The sequence below is a fragment of the Pipistrellus hanaki genome (assembly GCF_964339955.1).
Source record: "Pipistrellus hanaki genome assembly, chromosome: 13".
Lineage (NCBI taxonomy): Eukaryota > Metazoa > Chordata > Mammalia > Chiroptera > Vespertilionidae > Pipistrellus > Pipistrellus hanaki.
Window position 1 is genome coordinate 27857735 of NC_140515.1, and position 19119 is coordinate 27876853.

General features: G+C 46.3%; 1 protein-coding gene across 1 annotated transcript in view; it reads left to right on the forward strand.

Annotated features, from left to right (window-relative positions):
- The window catches only part of SLC6A11 (solute carrier family 6 member 11), a 100642-nt gene that overhangs the window by 74890 nt on the left and 6633 nt on the right, over positions 1-19119 (forward strand). Inside the window, exons 7-10 of the mRNA XM_084901966.1 lie at positions 8613-8716; positions 13673-13797; positions 15244-15356; positions 17559-17696. Of these exons, the coding sequence (XP_084758092.1) occupies positions 8613-8716; positions 13673-13797; positions 15244-15356; positions 17559-17696 (480 nt within the window). The remainder of the gene's footprint in view (positions 1-8612; positions 8717-13672; positions 13798-15243; positions 15357-17558; positions 17697-19119) is intronic.

Here is a 19119-nt window from a genome sequence, read left to right on the forward strand (position 1 = left end):
CAGTCCACGTTTATTGTGTGGAAAAGGGAAGAGGCTTTTTCTTTTTTGTAGATGTTTTAAGACCAGTGTATCCTGGGGAGGAATCTGTGTTGACTGAGCACTTACTGTTTATTAGAGTTCATGGCTGGGTTTCTGAGCACTTCTTCAATGCTCTCCAAGAGTCAGGCCCTAGGCCAAATCTTTGTTTCTCACACATCATCTTATTTAACCTTTTGTGGGTGAGAGAGAGGGAGTTGCTAACCACATATGTACAACTAGAGGCCCGGTGCATAAAATTTGTGCATGGAGTCCTGCACCCTCTCCAATCTGGGACCCCTGGGGGGATGTCTCAATGTTGGTTTGGGCCTGATCCCACAGGGATCACCCCTAACCACCTCAGCCTGCTGGTCTTATTACCCCTAACTCCTCCCCTGCTGGTCTTATCACCCCTATCTGCCCTCCCCTGCCAGCCTGATCACCCCTAACCTCCTAGGTCTCTGCCCCTGCCACCATGGCTTTGTCTGGAAGGATGTCTGGTCTAATTAGCATATTATCCTTTTATTAGTATAGATGACCTCCCCCTACTTCCCTAGTCGAATAAGTCACTCATCTCACAGTGAGAAAAAAACATGAAGCTTTCTCCCCAAACTTCTAAGACATTAGACATTCCACTTAGTGGCCAAGGTTGGAAGGTTGGGAGAAGAGGAGAGTGTTTCCACCAGTACACACAGAAGTCTCTGACCTGAGCATAACAACATCCACCTCTGGGCAGCCTCTGGGTCACAGGACATAAGAAGGTGCCTTATAAACTGTAAAGTGCTATCCATGTGGACTGGGGCACCATATACTGAGAATCTGTCATGACAAATGCTTCTGAGTGTGAGAAGAGAAGAATTGATCTTGTCTATCCATCCTTCCTAGTATCATTGAGGACCTACTCTCTGTGCTGGGCCCTGAGGGTCTAGTTAAAAAGCTGAGTTATATCCCAATTTATTGCTTTCTGCTCCTACTGTGCACCAGGGCTTGTTGGAACCAGTTGCCCAAAAGAGGTGAAGTTGCCTCAGAGCTGGAGGGCGGGACCACCTCTCTTCTAAAGGGGCTCCACTCCCCTGTTACCATGCAAATCTGTCCTCCAAACCTCTGAATGTGGCTGCGCTGCCAGAACGCCCCCCATTCATTGCTAAAGAACATAGGGAGTGATCCGTTCCTCAGCTACTGACCCAGCTTCCTTAGGGTTTGTTTTGTGGAGACTATTTTCCCTTCAAATTGTGTTGAGAAATAGGAAGCCCTTTCTCCATGGAGCTGTCCCCCTTTGTAGCATCCTGGGACATGCTGGTCAATGGGGCTCAGTGGCCTGGTCTTCCTTTCATTGCGGTGGGGTTGCCTTTGTCCTATTTGACTTGACAGCCACAGAGCTGTTTAAATCACAGCTGAAACTCTGGCCTGCTCGGCATACCAGGAGGCCTCAGCACTTTACTGTAAAACCTGGAGCCAGATGCCTTGGGTTCAAACCTCACTCTCTCCCTTATTAGCTTTTTGACCTTTTATGGGTCCATTTTCTCTTGTATAAAAATGGAAATGCTAATACCTTACTGACATGGTTCTGTAAATTGTGAGATTGTGTACATGAGTACACAGTAGGTTTTTAATAAATGTTATCTCAAGTTTTTAGACCCAAGGCATCATCAAATTGATAGAAAGGTTCATAAATGTTTTCTCACCCTGTTTTATTAGGCTCTTAGTTCTACTGTTGTCAAATCATTCCAATGACTACCATGACCTTGTTTGATTTCTGGGTGTTTATGGAGTTCCTAGTTTAAGAAAAAAAGTAGCCTTATATGAAATAGACTTAGGATAATGCCTATAGGAGAGATAATTCTATGTGTTCACCAACCACTTATTGGGAAGACTACATATCCCAAACTTTCTTGCATTTAAGTTGGGATGTGACTTAGTTCTGATCAATAGTATGTGGACAGAGTGATAAAAGTACCTCCCAAATCTGGCTCTTAAAAATTTCAAAAGCAAACCTCCGGCTCCTGTTCCTCTGCCTCAGAGGCTGTGTTGACATGGAATATCATAAGGTAGGAAGGCTTGGGTCACTAGGTGAATGGACCGAAGAGATCCCCTTCACAGTCTGCATATGGTTTTGTGTGGGCTAGAAATAAACTTCTGTTATGCTAAGCCATTGAGATTTGAGGATTTACTGTGTAATCCAGCATAGCCTATCAGTAATGATCTTAACAAACGCAGTCGCTTCCTCATGAGTTAATTTATTCTTTCCCAGACTGAGGGAGGAGGCTGACAATTGGGGCCCTGTTGCATTTTCTCAACCACAGGCATAAGTTTGAGAACATAGATGTACAGAGGTTATGCCAGTCTTTTAAGGAGTCTAGTGATACAGATCCCTTGTGAATACATATCACTCTTCTTTGTGAGACTTTTTCCTGGAAATCTAATCCTGAAAAGTTTTGGGCTCTGCATGCCTAATGAGCAGAAAAGTTGACGTCAGCATGGGTTTTCCAAACGTGAAAATTAGAAAACGCTAGTGGAGAAAGTTTAGGATCTTGAGTCAAGGAGGTGGTAAGTTATAGCTAAAATTTTGATGACTTCCAAATCCCAGACCTAGACATTTAGCCCTAGACTTTCCGGCTGTCTCCTACACATCTTACTCAGTTGTCTCAAACTTGCCTTGCCCAGACTATATACTCAGCCATTTCCCCACATTACACCTTCAACCTCACTTTAAAAAGCTGGTTCATCTTTCAGTATGCTACCCCCATCTACCAAATTGCGCAACTAGGGTCTTTTGCCACCCTCATTCAAAACCAACCTTATTTATTCTGCTCTCTAAAGATTTCTTACAAACCAGGGAGACAAGATGGCAACAGTAAAAAAAAAAAAGAATGGGAGATTTTAAAAATTCCCAGAATCTCTTTATCCAAACAGAGAAACTAAGATAGTAAAACAAAAAGCCAATGAATAGCTTAACTAGGTGACTCCATGAACCCTAAAATGTGAAGAGGTGGGGGCTAAACACCAACAGCAATAATATCTGCTGCATTTTATCAACTCTGTGGGATGAGATGAAGATGAAGATGAAGGCAAAGGGAATTCAGAAGAATGAGATCCAGGAAACCCCGAAATCTCTAACGTGTACTCACCCCTAGGAGGAGAGGACTCTGGGAGTAGAAGCTTGGTGGAGCTATCTGAGGATGCCAGCCAAAACTAGGAGGGATATATGCAGGCTCCAAGTCATAGGTGAGTGTTGGAGGACTGTGGGAAGTTTGGGAAGAGGTCTGGGCCCTGGGACTCTAGGGACTCATCAGCTGAGGCTTCATGGCCAGAGAGAACCACACATTGATGAGAAACCACTGGAAGCAGATTCCAGATTGAGCAGGACAGAGACACTAGAGGAAACAAAAATAAATTTTGGACAAGAGTAGAGGAAGGGGACAGAGGACAATTTCAGGAAGTACTGTCTGCACAGTCATATTTTTAAAGACTTTTTGTTAATAACAAAAGAGAAAATAGCCATGGAACTGTGAAGTTAAAAAACTATATCCTGGGATACACTATTCTTCTACACAAAACCCCCTTCTAAGAGTATAAAAAGGTGCATCTTGCCTACATATGAGCAATAAGAAAAGACTGTGATCAAATCCCATAGAAAGCTATTATAATGGGGGGGAAATGAGCAGAATAGCATTTCTACAGGTAATTAATGCATTCTACAAAGACAGATCCATAAAACATCTGAACACTGAAGCTTAATATTTCAAAAACAGCTAAAAGAAATTAAATCAACTGATGCTTTGAAACAACAGCAAAAGTGAAATTGTTAGACAAAAAGAAGATTTGAAAAGATGGCTTCTGAAAGAAAAAATATTTCAGGAGAACAAAGTAAAAGGAATAAAAGAGTAAATGAACACCATGGATAATATTATAAGGAAAACAGAAGATGGAGAGGCAAAAAAATAAAGTCAGAAATGCAGAAAGAGCTTTATTATTTTTTTAAATGCTGTGTGGGTAACCAGAAAAAGTGATAAGTATAGAAGACAAGCAAAGAAGATCCAACATACAAACAAGTTGCTAAAGAAGAAATCAAAAGCAATGGAAAAGAACACCTCTCACCCCCTAAAATGTGAGAGTTGAATTTGCATCTTGAAGAAGTACACCACATAGCTGGGAAAATGAACCCAGAATAGTCAACATAAGACATACTTTAATAAAATTATTGGACTTTAAAGAAAGTGGAAAACTCCTATTGGTCATTCAGACAAATAGAGTAAGTGCTTTATAAGGGAAACAAATTAGAGTTGCCTCAGACTTTTCTACAGCAGCACTCTGTGCCAGAAGACAACTAAGCAACATGTTCAAGATTCTCAGGAATAGAAAAGGAGAACCAAGGATTTTTATATACAGTCAGCTATTAAGAACGTGCAGGAACCAGGGATATGTTATTTCCTATGAGCCTTTCCAGAGAAATTTACTAGAAAGCAAGATGCAGGCAACCAAACTGACTAGAGAGGTATAAACATAAAGGAGTGAACATTAAATTTATAGTCACCTATAGAACTCACACTAATTAATGGCTATGAGGGAGATAATAGTTAATGGTTGTATGTTCTGTTGATGCAGATACAATGCAAATGTTAAAAATTATGAGAGAATGGAGTGTGTATATGAAAAGTAGAATAAAATCATAGATTGCCTTTAAGTGTTAACTGGAAAAAATTGATTTTTTTTTTTTTTCCAAATTAGATGCTAGAGGAAAGGGAAAGAAGAAAATTTGAGGCTGCTGGCTAATTTCAATATTCCTCATGGTAGGAAATCAACAGACATTGCCAAAAAGAGGGAAGGCTAAGGGTACTATATGAAGGTGTTGACTTAATGGTAACCATCAAAATAATCATGGCAGGCTATTTCCTACAGAAGAAGGGGAGCAAGAGGGAAAAAATCATTCAAGAACACATTCCCCTCTCACATGAACCTCTAGACCCATCATGACCCCTCTCATTGCTTCTCCAGTCTTTGAAGGTGTGCCTCCTCCACAAAGCCTTCTCTGATTAGAACATGCTAATCTTCCCCCTCATCTATCCCTCCTAGGCACTAGGTACCTTGTTATCTTATCTGACCCGCAGACAGAGATGGAGTGCTATATATAATGGTACAGTACCTTTTTAAGAGTCTGGCACAGGATTCTGCACACAGAAAGCATTTAATAAATGGTGGTTCATCAGCAATTCAGGATTGGTTGAAGGATTTGGGCTTATAGCCTCTAGGCTTTTCTAAGAGCTTTAATGTTGCTATTTGTCTGAATTCTTTCAATTTGAAGTGACAGCCAAACCCATTCAAATTGACTTAAGAAAAATAGCTCTGAAGTTGAAATGTTCTAGGGTAGGTCTTATTTCAGGTATGGCTGGACCTAGAAAGAACCAGTGCCCCCTGGACCTTGATTCAAATCGCATCACCCATATCAGTTTTTCTTTGCTCTCCAGTGTTTCCCAAACTTCTCTCATGATGAGAATCACCTGGTGGAGTTGTTAAACTACAGATTCCTGAATCCCAACTAAGAAATGCTAAACTAGAATTTCTGGGAACATATAGGTAAAATTGTATACTTAACTTAGTGCTCTTCTTAGAGCACTATAAAATTGTATACTTAACTTAGTGCTCTTCTTAGAGCACTATAAAATTGTATACTTAACTTAGTGCTCTTCTTAGAGCACTATAAAATTGTATACTTAACTTAGTGCTCTTCTTAGAGCACTAAGTTAAGTATACAATTTTACCTATATGTTCCCAGAAATTCTAGTTTAGCATTTCTTAGTTGGGATTCAGGAATCTGTAGTTTAACAACTCCACCAGGTGATTCTCATCATGAGAGAAGTTTGGGAAACACTGCTCTAGACTAGGGGTGTTGAACTCAATCAGAGAAGGGGCCAAAATCTAAAATCCAGCCTAAATCGTGGGCCGAATGGTTTACTGAACAGTCATAAACTGACAATGTCATAAACTGACAGCGGAGTGCAGTGATGACAGCGCGGTGCGGGCCACATTGCAAGGCCTGGCGGGCTGGATTTGGCCCGCGGGCCTTGTGTTTGACACATGTGCTCTAGACTCTGCTTTCCTCCGTGTTGGCTTCCTTCTCAGTCAGGATCTTCTCTTGTGGTCAAGCATGTATCCTATCCGCTTGGTTTCACTAAAAGTCCCAGAATGAGTTTCATTGGCTTGGTTTGTGTCATGAGCTCATCCCTGACCAAGTCATTGTGGCCAAGACAAATGCTTTGATTGGTCAGGCATTGGGTCACGTGACTATCCCTGAAGCTATCACTGAGAGGGGGAGAGGTGGTTTCCCAAAGGAAAATCGGGGTGCTGTTACCTGGAAAGAGAAGCTGGATTGTGTGTGGGCAAACACAACAGACAGATGGGTTAGCGTTGACATGCTCAGTGAACAAACTACAAGAAAAATCTCTGCAAGTGAATAATCATGGTTTGTGGGCTCATCTTTGAGACATGTGGATGGAAAGCTCTCTTTGGTATTTTCAAACTCAGAGAGTTTATTTACCATGTTGGTGGGGGGTTAGGGGACCACTGGGTATGGGGCCCAGCTTCGATGGAGAAACCAGCTTTCCCACACGGCTGGGGGCTTCTCTCACTGGCCCGGGAGGAGGCATTAAAAACAAGTGTGAAACTCCGTGCACTGAGCATCCCTGCAGGCATCTCCTGGGAGCTGTTTCCTGAGTCAGCAGCTGTGCTGTGTTTTGCTCTTCCGAGGCCTTTGAGATTTGAAGAAAGCACCGACCCCTGCACCTTGAAATTCTTCTTTTTTTCCAGGCAAATTACATGTATTTTCTCTCTCTTGGGGATTTGAGGTAATTTGGGTAAAAAGGAATCTACTGAGGGGGCAAATGGGGAAACAACAGTATGACTTTAAAACATATCAGTTTCTCTCCTAAATTCGTAAACACTTTTCCTGCACTGGACCCTTCCTGTCAACATTTAAGCATCCTTAAGTTTTCACCATTTAAAATAAATCCTCCCTAAATTTTACTAACCTTTTCACTACTACTTCATCTCCCATCTCCCCTTTAAAGCAAGATTTCTTAAGAAAGTTCTTTACATTCCCACTTTCATTTCCTCCTCATATTTCAACCCACTCTGATCTGCTGGCATTCCCCCATCCCTCCAATACACACACTTCATGAAAGAACTCTCCCTAAGTTCCTTGTTTAGCGTTAAGACACTAAACCCAATGACCCTGTGTTAGAGGGGGGAACGTATTCATTTCTTAGGTTGAGAGGCAATGTCATGATCTTCAGTTTTAATAGCTATTTGTTGAATGATTTAGTGAAATCAAGCAAATCCAGGGAAGAGCGCCCTGTACTATGTATAATCAAATCCCCAAGGAAGAGAAAATAGAACCATGTTGCCTGGAAAGAGGAGAGTTTTGGGGTCCAGTAGGCATAGGTGTTTTCTTCAGATCTTGAAAGTGTTGCCGCATAGAAGAGAGAGATGTGGTTTTGGTGGCTCCAGGGCTAGGAACACAAGAAGAGAGATTTGCTCTCATTTTAAGAAATGTTCTAATGGTTAGAATGCTCTGAGGAAGAAGGGGGCTGCATCAGGAGAGAGCACTCCCTGTCACTGGCAGTAATCAAGTAGAAACTGTTCTGTCAGAAGTGCTCAGAAGAGAGTTTTGTGTTGAGTGAGAGGTCACACCTGAAGATGTCTGAAATTGTGGGGTTGGTCTAAGCATGCTTCTCTAAGGTGGGTCTCCATGAGCTTGTGTCTTCCACTCCCAGCTGTGTAGTCTTGAGCAAGTTACTCAACCTCTCTGTTTTGGAGTTTCCTCAGCTATAAAAAGGGGTTAATAAAAACACGTCTGTGTAGGGTTACTGTGAATATTCAAGTACAGTAATGACATAGGACTCAGCACTGCTGCTGGGCACGTTGTGTTTAATAAACATTTGCTAGTGTTTGTATTTGGTGCAAAGCCCTGTTCTTAGATGCTTTAGAATCGAGTGCCATCTAAGAACAGGGCTTTGCACATAAGAAGCCTAAAATGCATGTCTTTTGAAAAGTGATAAAGATTTGGGGGGCTCTCCCCTTCTCTTGCTGTCCCTTTGCCACTTTTTATGCTCGGGCCAGCTATGCCAATAGGAAACCCTAAACAGAATTCTAGAACAGTCTTCTCCTGGTAGTCTTAATCACAAACGCGAAAAATCACTCATCTCGGTTTAAACATGCCAATGAGCATGTTCCAAGTCCCAGGAGCGTACACTCCATGCCGTGTGAATCCTCTCAACATGCCTGCAGGGGAAGTTCACTCCTTACTTTGCAGATGAGGAGACTATGTCTCAGAAAGGTTTCACAGTTGGGATCTAAACATCCAAGTTCTTAATATTTAGTGAACTATTATCCATAATCTCTGAAAAATCCTGGGATCAATTAAGGAAATGTAAACTTAATCAAGTGGTCCCCAAGAATAGAGCTTCTAAAAAATATGTTCTTAAGGTTAGGAAGTTTGGGTGTCGTTTTGTCTAGGCTCATCGGAGGATGGGTGTGGATGGGGGATTTCAGAGAACAGAGCCGACTTCTCTCTGTGCCAACTTCTTTGTGCCTTTCTACAGGTCTGGGTAGATGCTGGAACGCAGATCTTTTTCTCTTATGCCATCTGCCTGGGCTGTCTGACTGCTCTGGGAAGTTATAACAATTACAACAACAACTGCTACAGGTAAGCATTTCCCCGGGCCCTGTCAGCTTTCCACCAAACCCTGAGAGCTCTCCACTCAGCCTAGCTAGCTCATGTTTGCAGAGCCCACCATGCAGAGCCGGACAGATGGGCTATTTCTCAGCCTCTCCCTGGACCAGGATCAAAGAGTAGGCCATGGAGGAGCTGGGAGAATAACAAATATGATCAGAGTGCATTCTAGGATGCAAAGGAATCCACTCTGGAATCTTACCCAGGCCTCCATCTCACCCTTTTCCCAGAGTAGATAAGTGACTTGTCCCAGGTCACATAGCTAGTAAGTGGCATAGTTGGGATTTGAACCCAGGTCTTCTGACACTAAGGGCCTTGTACTTCTGCCATTTTTTCAAAAACCTACTCCTGCCACTTCTCATTTGACAGTAGGGAACAGACAGGGCTGTTCCCAGCACAAGGAGGGGGATTTATGTGGGGGTGAGCGAGGCTGTCTGACTGTGGCTGTCTGTTCTGCCACATTGCTGAGACTTACAGAGGGGCAAGGACTTGCCACAGTCACCCAGCAGTGCATGGTGGAGCAGACATTTGCATCCTGGTCTCTAAGTCTAGGGCCATGGTCTGTTTGCTGGATCCCTGCACTCCTGAACTTAGTGCTGGTCACAGTAGGTGAATATTTCGGGATGGCTGGATAGCACATCTCTTTCTTAGAATCCAAGAGCTCCTTATTCTGGCATAAACTCAGGGAATAATGGCAATGAAGCCACCTCTGATCACAGGTTTTTTGAGAAAGGAAGAATTTTTCAGCAAATGATTCTGAGAAAGCAGAAGTATTGGAGGGGATAATGAAGATAGATACTCATACTCTGTCTCATATATGCACCATAATAAGTTTCAGACTGATTAAAGAGTTAAATATTTTTAAGAGGAAACCATTCTGAAACTAGGAAGAAAATTCCAGTGTGTGATTTCACACACACACACACACACACACACACACACACACACCCCAAGCAATTCTCAGAACCAGCTGGGTGTCCTTCAATTCAACTCCATTCTGACACTGTATAGACAATGTCAGAGATCACATCAAGTTCCACAAGTTAAGAACTGAGTCCAACAAGACTGCCCTTCCTTCTTCAGACTGCAATTGCAAGTCCAGGTTGTCATCTGTGCTTCTGACTGACTGGCTATAGATTGGCAATGACCCCCTAGTTGGGTTTAATTTATTTTTAGAATGGCTCACAGAATTCAGGGAAACATTGTACTCACTAGATTACTGGTTTCTTATAAAAAGGATGTTAACTCAGGAACAGCCAGATAGAAGAGCTGCCATGCCCTCCCAGTGCCACTCTCCCCAAATCTCCGTCTGTTCACCAATCTGGAAGCTCTCTAAATCCGACCCATTTGGTGTTGTGTGCATGTGTGTGAGGCTTCATTACATAGGCATGATTGATTAAATCATTGGCCATTAGTGATAAAATTGAATGTCTAGCCTCTCTCCCCTCCTTGGTGGTCAGGGGATGGCATCCTCTCGGAAAGCTGGCTTCGTGATAACATTATTAACCCATTTGTTCAGTCAGCATTATGTGTCTATCAAGTGTGAGACACCAGGATACAGATACAGATCGCAATGGCATACCCCACATCTATAGTTTGTAACTTGGGGAATCTCAGGAAGTGAAAGGTCCAACATGCAGAAAAGAAAAGCTGCTGTGGAATCCATGCACAATTAGGCAGCAAGTTGTACTGTTCCTGTGGGCCTTTGGGTAGACAGGTAATTAGGTATGGCTGGACAGAGGCATACTGGAGAGGTAGAAGGTTGTCCATAAGATCCCTTCTACCTCGTTGTCAGGGAGGTAGGTCTGAAGGATGGTGAGAGGTAAAGCACTCATGAGCCACAACACAACGTGGTAACCATGGGCAGGAAGGGAAAGGCCATGGGACAGGGAGAGCAGCACAGCAGACCTCAAGTCCAGGTTGAGTGTGACCCCCTTGGGAATTGGAGATGGATGCTATCTGCATACACTTATCAGCACTCCAGCAGCCAGCGTTCAGCACTGGCCCTCTGTGCTGGGCACTGAGGAAATAACTTGGTCACTGACAATCACCTCCAGCTAGGCTGTCAGCTCATGAGGACATGGGCTGGCTCTTCTTTTGTGTCATCATCCCTCACGCAAGCATAGCATAGGTCTGGCTGACATGTAAGGAAGCATGGAAGGGCCACAGCATTATGCAGATGAGGAAACTGAGGCCCGAGAGTAAGTCACTTGTGTTCACATTGTCAGTAATGGAATGTGGCTTTGAACTGGGTCTTTCTATTCCTCATTACCAGGCATGACCAATTTTTTCCCAACTACAGCAGCTGGCGCAGATTTGGCCAAGACTGCCTGGTTGTCAGGATGTGTCTAGAGGCAGGGGCAACTTTCTTCCCCACTGAGCACGTGGGTGAATATGCTGGTCGCTCATCATCCCTTTTGTTTCCCCACCCAACAGGCAGGTTTCTCTTCCTCCCATCAGCTGAGGAAACTCAGTCTCCTAAGTGACATCGCCGAATAGGAAGGCTTGTTTTATTTCCTTTTCCAAGTTGCTAGCAGGTCTTCCCAACTCAGAGAGAGTAAATTAGTACCCTCTCTTCTGACAGCATAATAGCTTCTGGAGGTCTTCAAGGCTGGCTCAGCTGCTGCCAATTTCACAGCACTTGTTACATAAGCTTTTCACCTAAAAGGTTCCCTGTGGGGGAGGAATTAGAGGGATGGAGACAGAGCAAACCAGGTGGGGAAAATTCTCCACGCAGCTAAGCTCCTGAGGGTGCGGAGTGCCGGGCACAAGACTGAAAGGGCCCTCGGGTCATCTCAGAGCCTCCCTGTGGTGTGAGAAACTTCTCCTGAGGCCTCAGGGGCAAGATGAGGACTTTGTGAGAAGGAACAATGGTTTCTCAGCAGCCATATGATGCTCAGAAACAGTTATCCAGGAGTCAGTGTTTGGAGGTCTAAATTCTTAGGGAGCATCTTTTTTGTGTAATTGCTAGAAAAAGCCTGGGCTTTGTTGTCTGAGATAAATGCATGCACATCTCAACTTCACCACCTGATGACTGTGAAACCTCCTCCCTGAGCCTCTGGATTTTGCGATATGGTGTTCAAAAAACCCTAGCACGGGACTGGACATGTTGCAAATCCAAATGATACAGAATTCCAGAGGACATGGAGAAAACATTTTCCTCACCAGTACCACCTTGTTTCCCACTGTTGGATAAGTCAGGGTCAAGAAACAGGCACGAAGAGCAGATTTATTCCAATCCTAGGGGTAACTCTGCCTTACCCTGGGGTGAGCTGAATTTCCTTTTGAGAGGTGATACATCAGGCTTGAAGATAAAGTTCCCATGTCTGCCAGCCCATCCTTCATCCACACTACCAGAGAGTTCTTTAAAGGAACTCTGTATCAGTCACTCACTGCCACAATAATGCTGTGTAATAAACAGCCCCAAAACTCAGTGGCTTACCACAACAAGCATTTCTTATTATTGCACCTAAGTTTGCTGGTCAGTGGGGGAAGTTCTCCTTAGGGCTGTGGGTTGAATGGGTTTGTCTCTAGGATCCAGGCCAGGCTCAAGTCTGGTCTATATGGGTACATTCTGGGTTCAGGCTGCAGGGACAGCAGTTCTCCTGTGGAAGTTCTCATGGCAAGTCACGGAAGGGATAAAGGACAAATCATATCACACCAGTCTATCTGTGGCCTCTGTTTGTATTATATTTGATTACATCCATTAACCAAAGCAAGTCACCTGTCAGATATACTCCACCTCAAGGAAGAAGACAGGGGGACAACTATTTGCTGGAAAATGATTTAATCTATCACAAGGCCCAAGAGTCAATAGATTGAATCTACCCCAGCTCCTTGTCTTATAGCCGGTGAGATCAGGACCAGAGAAAATATATTGCGGAGAGAATTGGAACCCTGAGCCCGTCTAGTGTTCTCTCCACTATGCCCTTGATTCTCAGAGTCATTACAAGACAACAGGGTGTTACAGTCACTGACATTTATGTACCCTTTGGTTATATTACAAAAAATATAGTGTCAGGAGGAGAGGAGGTGAGAGTTTACTTCTGTTCTTTTTTTTTCTTTTTCTTTTTTAATATATTTAATTTTTTTACAGAGAGGAAGGGAGAGGGATAGAGAGTTAGAAACATCGATGAGAGAGAAACATCAATCAGCTGCCTCTTGCACACCTCCCACTGGGATATGCCTGCCACCAAGGCACATGCCCTTGACCAGAATCAAACCTGGGACCTTTTAGTCCACAGGCTGACACTCTATCCACTGAGCCAAACTGGTTAGGGCTGCTTCTGTTCTTAATCTAGTGTTCATTGTGACATTGGAAGAGAGGACTGTCACTGCTCCGATAAATCTCTCTATGAGGGACTACCTAGAAGGGCTACCTTCTAGCAGCAGCAGAGCAGGGGCTGAGCAGGGAGGTCTGTGGGTGCTGCTCTGGGAGAAAGTGTGGACAGGAGGGATGTCTTCTCCCAGGCCTGTGGGGAGCTTGCAGTCTGAAGCCCGTGGGTGCTCCCTGGCTGAGAAGCAGCCATTTCTCAGAGGCTTCTCTGGCCTTCTTTTTTGAGCTCCTAGAAAATCAGTCCTCTCCTGCTTTCCATGACTTTATCTCCTGCCAGGGACTTGGGGGATGGAACAGTGGTTTGTTTCAAAGTGTATTCTTACTAGTTGTGCAGTTTCCCATTTGCCATTTCTCTGCTGCCTACCTGCCCACTTCCTCTCCATGTTCTGATCTGTGACCTACTTATCATCTAGAAGTGCAGCAGATGTGTGACCATGGGCCAGCCACCTAACCCCTCTGAACCACCAGGGCTTCATCAGGCAGAGGGTGCTCTCTGTGCGCTCACTGCCCTGCCCACACACAAGTGCTCAGGCAGAATGTTCCAGCCTGTGCCACCCCCTCTGACCTGAGCGCCTCTCACTGCTTCCCCACAGGGACTGCATCATGCTCTGTTGTCTGAACAGCGGAACCAGTTTCGTGGCCGGCTTTGCCATCTTCTCTGTCCTGGGCTTCATGGCATATGAGCAGGGGGTACCTATTGCCGAGGTGGCAGAGTCAGGTAAGTGCCAGAGGTGGGTGAGGTGTTGGGTGATGGTTACACTGAAAATATTGTCTCTCTCCTCCGCACATTCTCTTGGGTCAGGTCTCGGGAGTTGATCCACCATCTGTCCTCAAATAGGATCCTGAGAGAGAAACGTTGACACCTCCTCACTCCAGAATCCAAGCATCTCTCCCTCTTTCTTCTTCTCTCTCTAAAATTAATAAAAACATTAAAAAATAATAATCTCTGGTGGGACATTTGTCCAGAGCAGCACAGGGAGCCTACCCTCTCTAGCCTTCATCTACTTCATGCCAGTCATGCCCCCATTTATTATGACAACCCCATTCATTGTGTAGATTCTGCCTTCTCAACGTTGCTCCTCTTCCTCTACTTTTCCCCAACTCCACTGTCCCCACCAGTCCAGACCACCATTACTACTCACCTGGATGACTGCAGGAACTTACACTGGCCACCTTGCCTCCACTATGACCGCTCTGTTCCACACGCTACCCTGCAGAGTAATATTTTCCACAGGGTCAATCTGATCCTGTCCTTCTCTAATATAAAGCCTTTGTTGGCTCCTCAAAGTGCTAAACTCTTAGCCCCACGCTCCTGCATTGCCCAGCTCCTCTGGCCTCATCACCCTCACCACCTGCTTCGTTCCCCCATGCTCACTCTGCCCCACCTCAGAAGCCTGCTTTCACTTGTGGGACATGGCTCACTTCCTCCTGCCCCAGAGCCTTTGCACATTCTGTTCCTACTGCTCAAAGAGCCTCCCTCTCCCTTTCCTTTTCTAGATGCGAATTCATCATGAGTATGACATTCTTAAGTAGGGATTGCTGTGTGTTTGTATCCAACACACTATAGGCAGGGTTATTGCTACTGAGGTGTGCAGAATGGTGAATAATTCTTCCCTTGATTTACATGATGTTTGAGTTATGGAAAATTTCAATATATATTTAAAAGTACAAAAAATCATTTGTGTTTACACGACAGAGTTAGACTCTAATCTCAGATAAGTCTAAAATGGTTTTTCACCTGCAAGAACGTCTGATGGGCCCTGACTGCTGTGGCTCAGTTGGTTGAGTGTCATCCTGGGGTGGTTGTACCAAATCAGAATATCTAGGTTGGGCCTGAGAGCCTGCATTTTAATAAGAACACTTCTCGCCCTGATGATAATAGTAGAGACAGGTCTGTTCAGAGGAAGGTCTGTGCGTTAGACCAACCTGGGTTTGAATCCTGACCCTCACAGACCCTGGCTTCCCTCTCTATGCCTCTGCTAGCTCATCTGCAACACGACATCATAAGAGTACCAACCATGGGGTGGCTGGGAGATTTAAGTGACTTGAGTGAGAGTCAGCACAGCACCTGGCACAAAGGAAGCATCAATACTTGATGGATTAGGATAACCATGAATGCGGGACTGGACTCCACCCAGCACCACTCTCTCTGCTTCCTCTCCAGGCCCTGGCCTGGCCTTTATCGCCTACCCCAAGGCTGTCACCATGATGCCTCTCTCCCCACTGTGGGCCACCTTGTTCTTCATGATGCTCATCTTCCTTGGTCTGGACAGCCAGGTAAGGTGCTGGAGGAAGGGGCAGCCCAGGCCGGAAGGGCAGGGAGGCTCTTGGGCCAAGTCACCATCTCCTGGTCCTGGTCATCAGGGCCCTGCCTTCTGTCCCCACCCTGCTTTCCTGCCAAAACACCCTCCATTCCCCAGGTGGTCCCCACAGTCACCCCCAAACATAGTTACTCAGGTCCCTCCAAGTCTCCCAAACATTCTTTTCCTTACCTGGAATTCCCAACTCCCGGCTCAAGTTTTTAAAACACTGTTAAACGCTCCCATTCTGGCAAATACCTGTGCCCAATGGCACCATCTTGCAAAGCAGAAGACATGCTCAGGAAGTGGACAATGGTTAGAGATATCCTAACCCGACTAGAACGTGTCTCTGTCCCAACAAGGGACATAGGAAAGCATCTCCTCTCCTCCCCCATCTCTGTATTGAGGCCACCATGACATCACCTAGGCAGCCTTCTGGTCCTCAGTGCCACCACCAGCTCCCCACCCTCCACATCTCGCCTCCGTGCCTCTGTTGTCAGTTCCTATAGGGCTGTCTCGACCCGCCCTCCACTTGGCAATCTTCCTTCCTCAGTGAAAAGTGCACAGTTAAGACTAGCAGTTTGTCATTTATCTCACGCAAATGCATGCGCTTACCTCCTCTCACACTGTAACACTCCCCCAGCCTGTCCTCCCAATCCTCTCCCTGGTTTTTCAGCCAGAATCCTGTGGCCTTCAGTGGCTCCTCAGTCCCAGAAGTCCGCCCTTTGCCCTGCTGCTCCACCGCAGCTGGTTCCCCTAAGAGCCCCAGAGAATGTCCTCCAGCCAACGCCTGGTCTTCTCTCAGACTGGGGTCTATTGGCAAGGTCCTGCGCATCACCATGACCTTGTGCGAGTCACTCTGCACCAAGCCCCATGGCCGATGTGTCTGTCAACCCATCCAAGTGCAATTTCTTCCCCTGGATGGTTCCTCGGAAACTGCTAAGCCACCAGGTGTTTCTGCTGATAATCTTCTCTCCATTGTCGTTCCTAATCTTTCCTTCCATTGTTGTGGTGGAGGCCTCAGAGGGGTTCTCAACTTCTGTGAGTCAGTGACAGGCCCGCCTGGGCACAGAGAAGTGGGGGAGGGGCCTTGGCTCTGTGAGTCCCTGGGCTGAGCTGGGCCAGCAATTGGGCTAAGATACTGTGTTTGCCAGGGGATGAGGGGTTTGGCATGGAAGGCAGATGGCCTCACTGCTCACCCCCACAGCTATACTCGCTTTGAGCCTGGGCTGTGTCCTCAGCTCTTTGTCACAATAACCACACAGGCTGGGGGCTCCTTTTGTGATTCTTGTTTGCAGATGAAGAAACAGGTTCAGAGATGCCAAGTAGCTGACAGGCACATGCACCCAGATCCTGTTAGCAAACCTGCTGTGATGTCTCTCTAGGTTCAGTCCTGGATGAGCACAGCTAGCCTTGCTGTAGAGCCTGGGCTTTGGAGTCTGGGCTGAGGTTGGGTCCCTGCCCCATACCTCTTGCCCACTGTGCAACGCTGGGCTAATCACTTCCCCTCTCTGTGCTATAGTCCCTTTGCACAATGAGGATGCAGATACCTTTCCTGAGGAGGTAAAATGAATCATAAAGGATTTGGGACCAAGAAATGGTCTGCTCACTCCCCCGCCACCCCCAACCCCAGGCTCATGCCAGGGCAATACAGGGACTTGGGCTGCTTTAGCTTTGATTGCCTCCACCCAGAAGCAGAGGATGGGGAACTATCCCAGTCCTGGAGAATGAGTAAGTCACGTGCTGCCTCCCCGGAGAGAATGACCAGAACCTGCTGCCCACAGAGCACTCAGCTCTCAGGACTCCTGTCTTCCTCCCAAACAGGGGCTGCGTCTCATTTAAGTCCCTGACCCCAGGACAGGGCCCAGCACTAGGCCACTGGCAGGCAGCATGGGGGAGAAGGAGTACTGGAGTTGAGAAACCTCAGTTCAGGGCCTGACTCTGCCACTTCCTTGCTGAGTGACCTTGGGTAGGTTACTTCCCCTCTCTGAGCCTCAGAGTCCTGCCCTGAGTGCTGGGATTGTTGCTGCTATTCCCGGGCCCTCCGTGCCTGTGAGTGAGAATAAAGGTAAGCCCCGTGGGGAGGAAGCCCAGGGTCAGGCTTGCTGTGATCGCCATGGCCAAGGCCACTGAAATCCCCTTTCCTTGGGCTTCACACCATTGTGTCTCCCCCGTCCAGTTTGTGTGTGTAGAAAGCCTTGTGACCGCCGTGGTGGACATGTACCCGAAGGTCTTCCGGAGGGGCTACCGGCGGGAGCTGCTCATCCTGGCCCTGTCGGTCATCTCCTATTTTCTAGGCCTCGTGATGCTAACGGAGGTGAGTGTTAACGGAGGACACGCACAAGGGTGACGTGCTTGGGCTTTGGGTCGGGCAGGTCTGATGTCCTATCCCAGGCTGGAATGGAGGAGCTGTGTGGCCCAGCCAGGTCTGGTTCCTTCTCTGTGACATCTTTCCAATGGGGTGTTGTGAGAACCGCACGAAAGTTCTCGGTGAGTCGCAGCACAATGCCTTGCCGTGTAAATGCTCAGCTAAAGGTCACTGCTGTCATGACCAGAGAGGAATAAAGCTCACAGAGGGAATGCTGGGATTGATGCAAGGGCCACCCCTAACAGTCACTTGTAACTTCAGTTAGTCACTGTTATTGGGCTAAAGTTCAAAGCAGGCTATTCTGGAGCATCGCTGACATACGTGATGATGTTTGGCACTTTCAGGCACAATGTTGTAGCTTCAGCCCTCCTGTGCACCCGTCTTCTTGTCTCCAGTGGGCCTGTGGGTGAGGAGGGGTTCATCATGACCCCCATATGAAGATTGCTCCATAAAATCATGTTTCTCTCCCCCTCCTGCAGCCATCCTGCCTCACAAATACTTTCTCAAGTATGACATTAGGTATCTTTCACCCTACACTAAAAAAATTAATTTCAAAAGAAAAAAAAAATAGAGAGAGAGAGAAAGAGAGCCTGTTGCTTAGAGACTAGAAGAGGTTTATAAGAAACATGGGGGAAAAAAGAAAACATCAGAATCAGTCCAAGTAGCTGCTTTAATATTGAGGTCAGCCCATCGAACTTCCTCATCTTCTACCTCAGCCAAATGCTGCTGCCTCCTAGAAGCCCCCTCTGCTTTCCTTCCCCACAGCACTTTTCCCCAGGCTCAGCCCAGCCCCCGTCCCACTGAAACAATGATCCATCTGTTCACCTGTTGCCCCCAGCAGACCCTGAGGTCCACAGAGAGACCTCTCTTGGCTCTGTTCCCCCAGGGCCCTCTGGAGTGGGCGCTTGCTGTGAGGTGGCTGGTACTATTACTGCTCCTAGTCATTGTCACATTAAGGGGACTGATAATCAGTGTTTGAGCAAATGAATAGTGTGGCACTTCTTCTTGCCATCTCACTACTCTCCAGGCAGAGAAGCCGGGGCTGCTGTGAGCAGGGCCTCATTAAGTGCTGATTAATTATGCAGAGTCGAGTCTTTTGTCACACACAAATTGGGGGTTAACCTGATGAGTTAAAGAGGCTGATGAGGACAAGACTGCAAGAGCAGGCATTGGCATGGGCAGCACTGGCTTGGCGCAGGCAGTGCAAGGTCCTTGTGGGCCTCTGGCCCTGGGCCCACCAGCTCTCAGAGCCTTCGTGTCCTCCCTCCACCTGAAGCCTAGGTCTGCCCAAGGGTACCTTGCAGCCCCCAGGGCCCTTCAGGGAGCCAACACTTGGCTGCCCGAGACCATGACTTCAAATGTCGATCTCTTG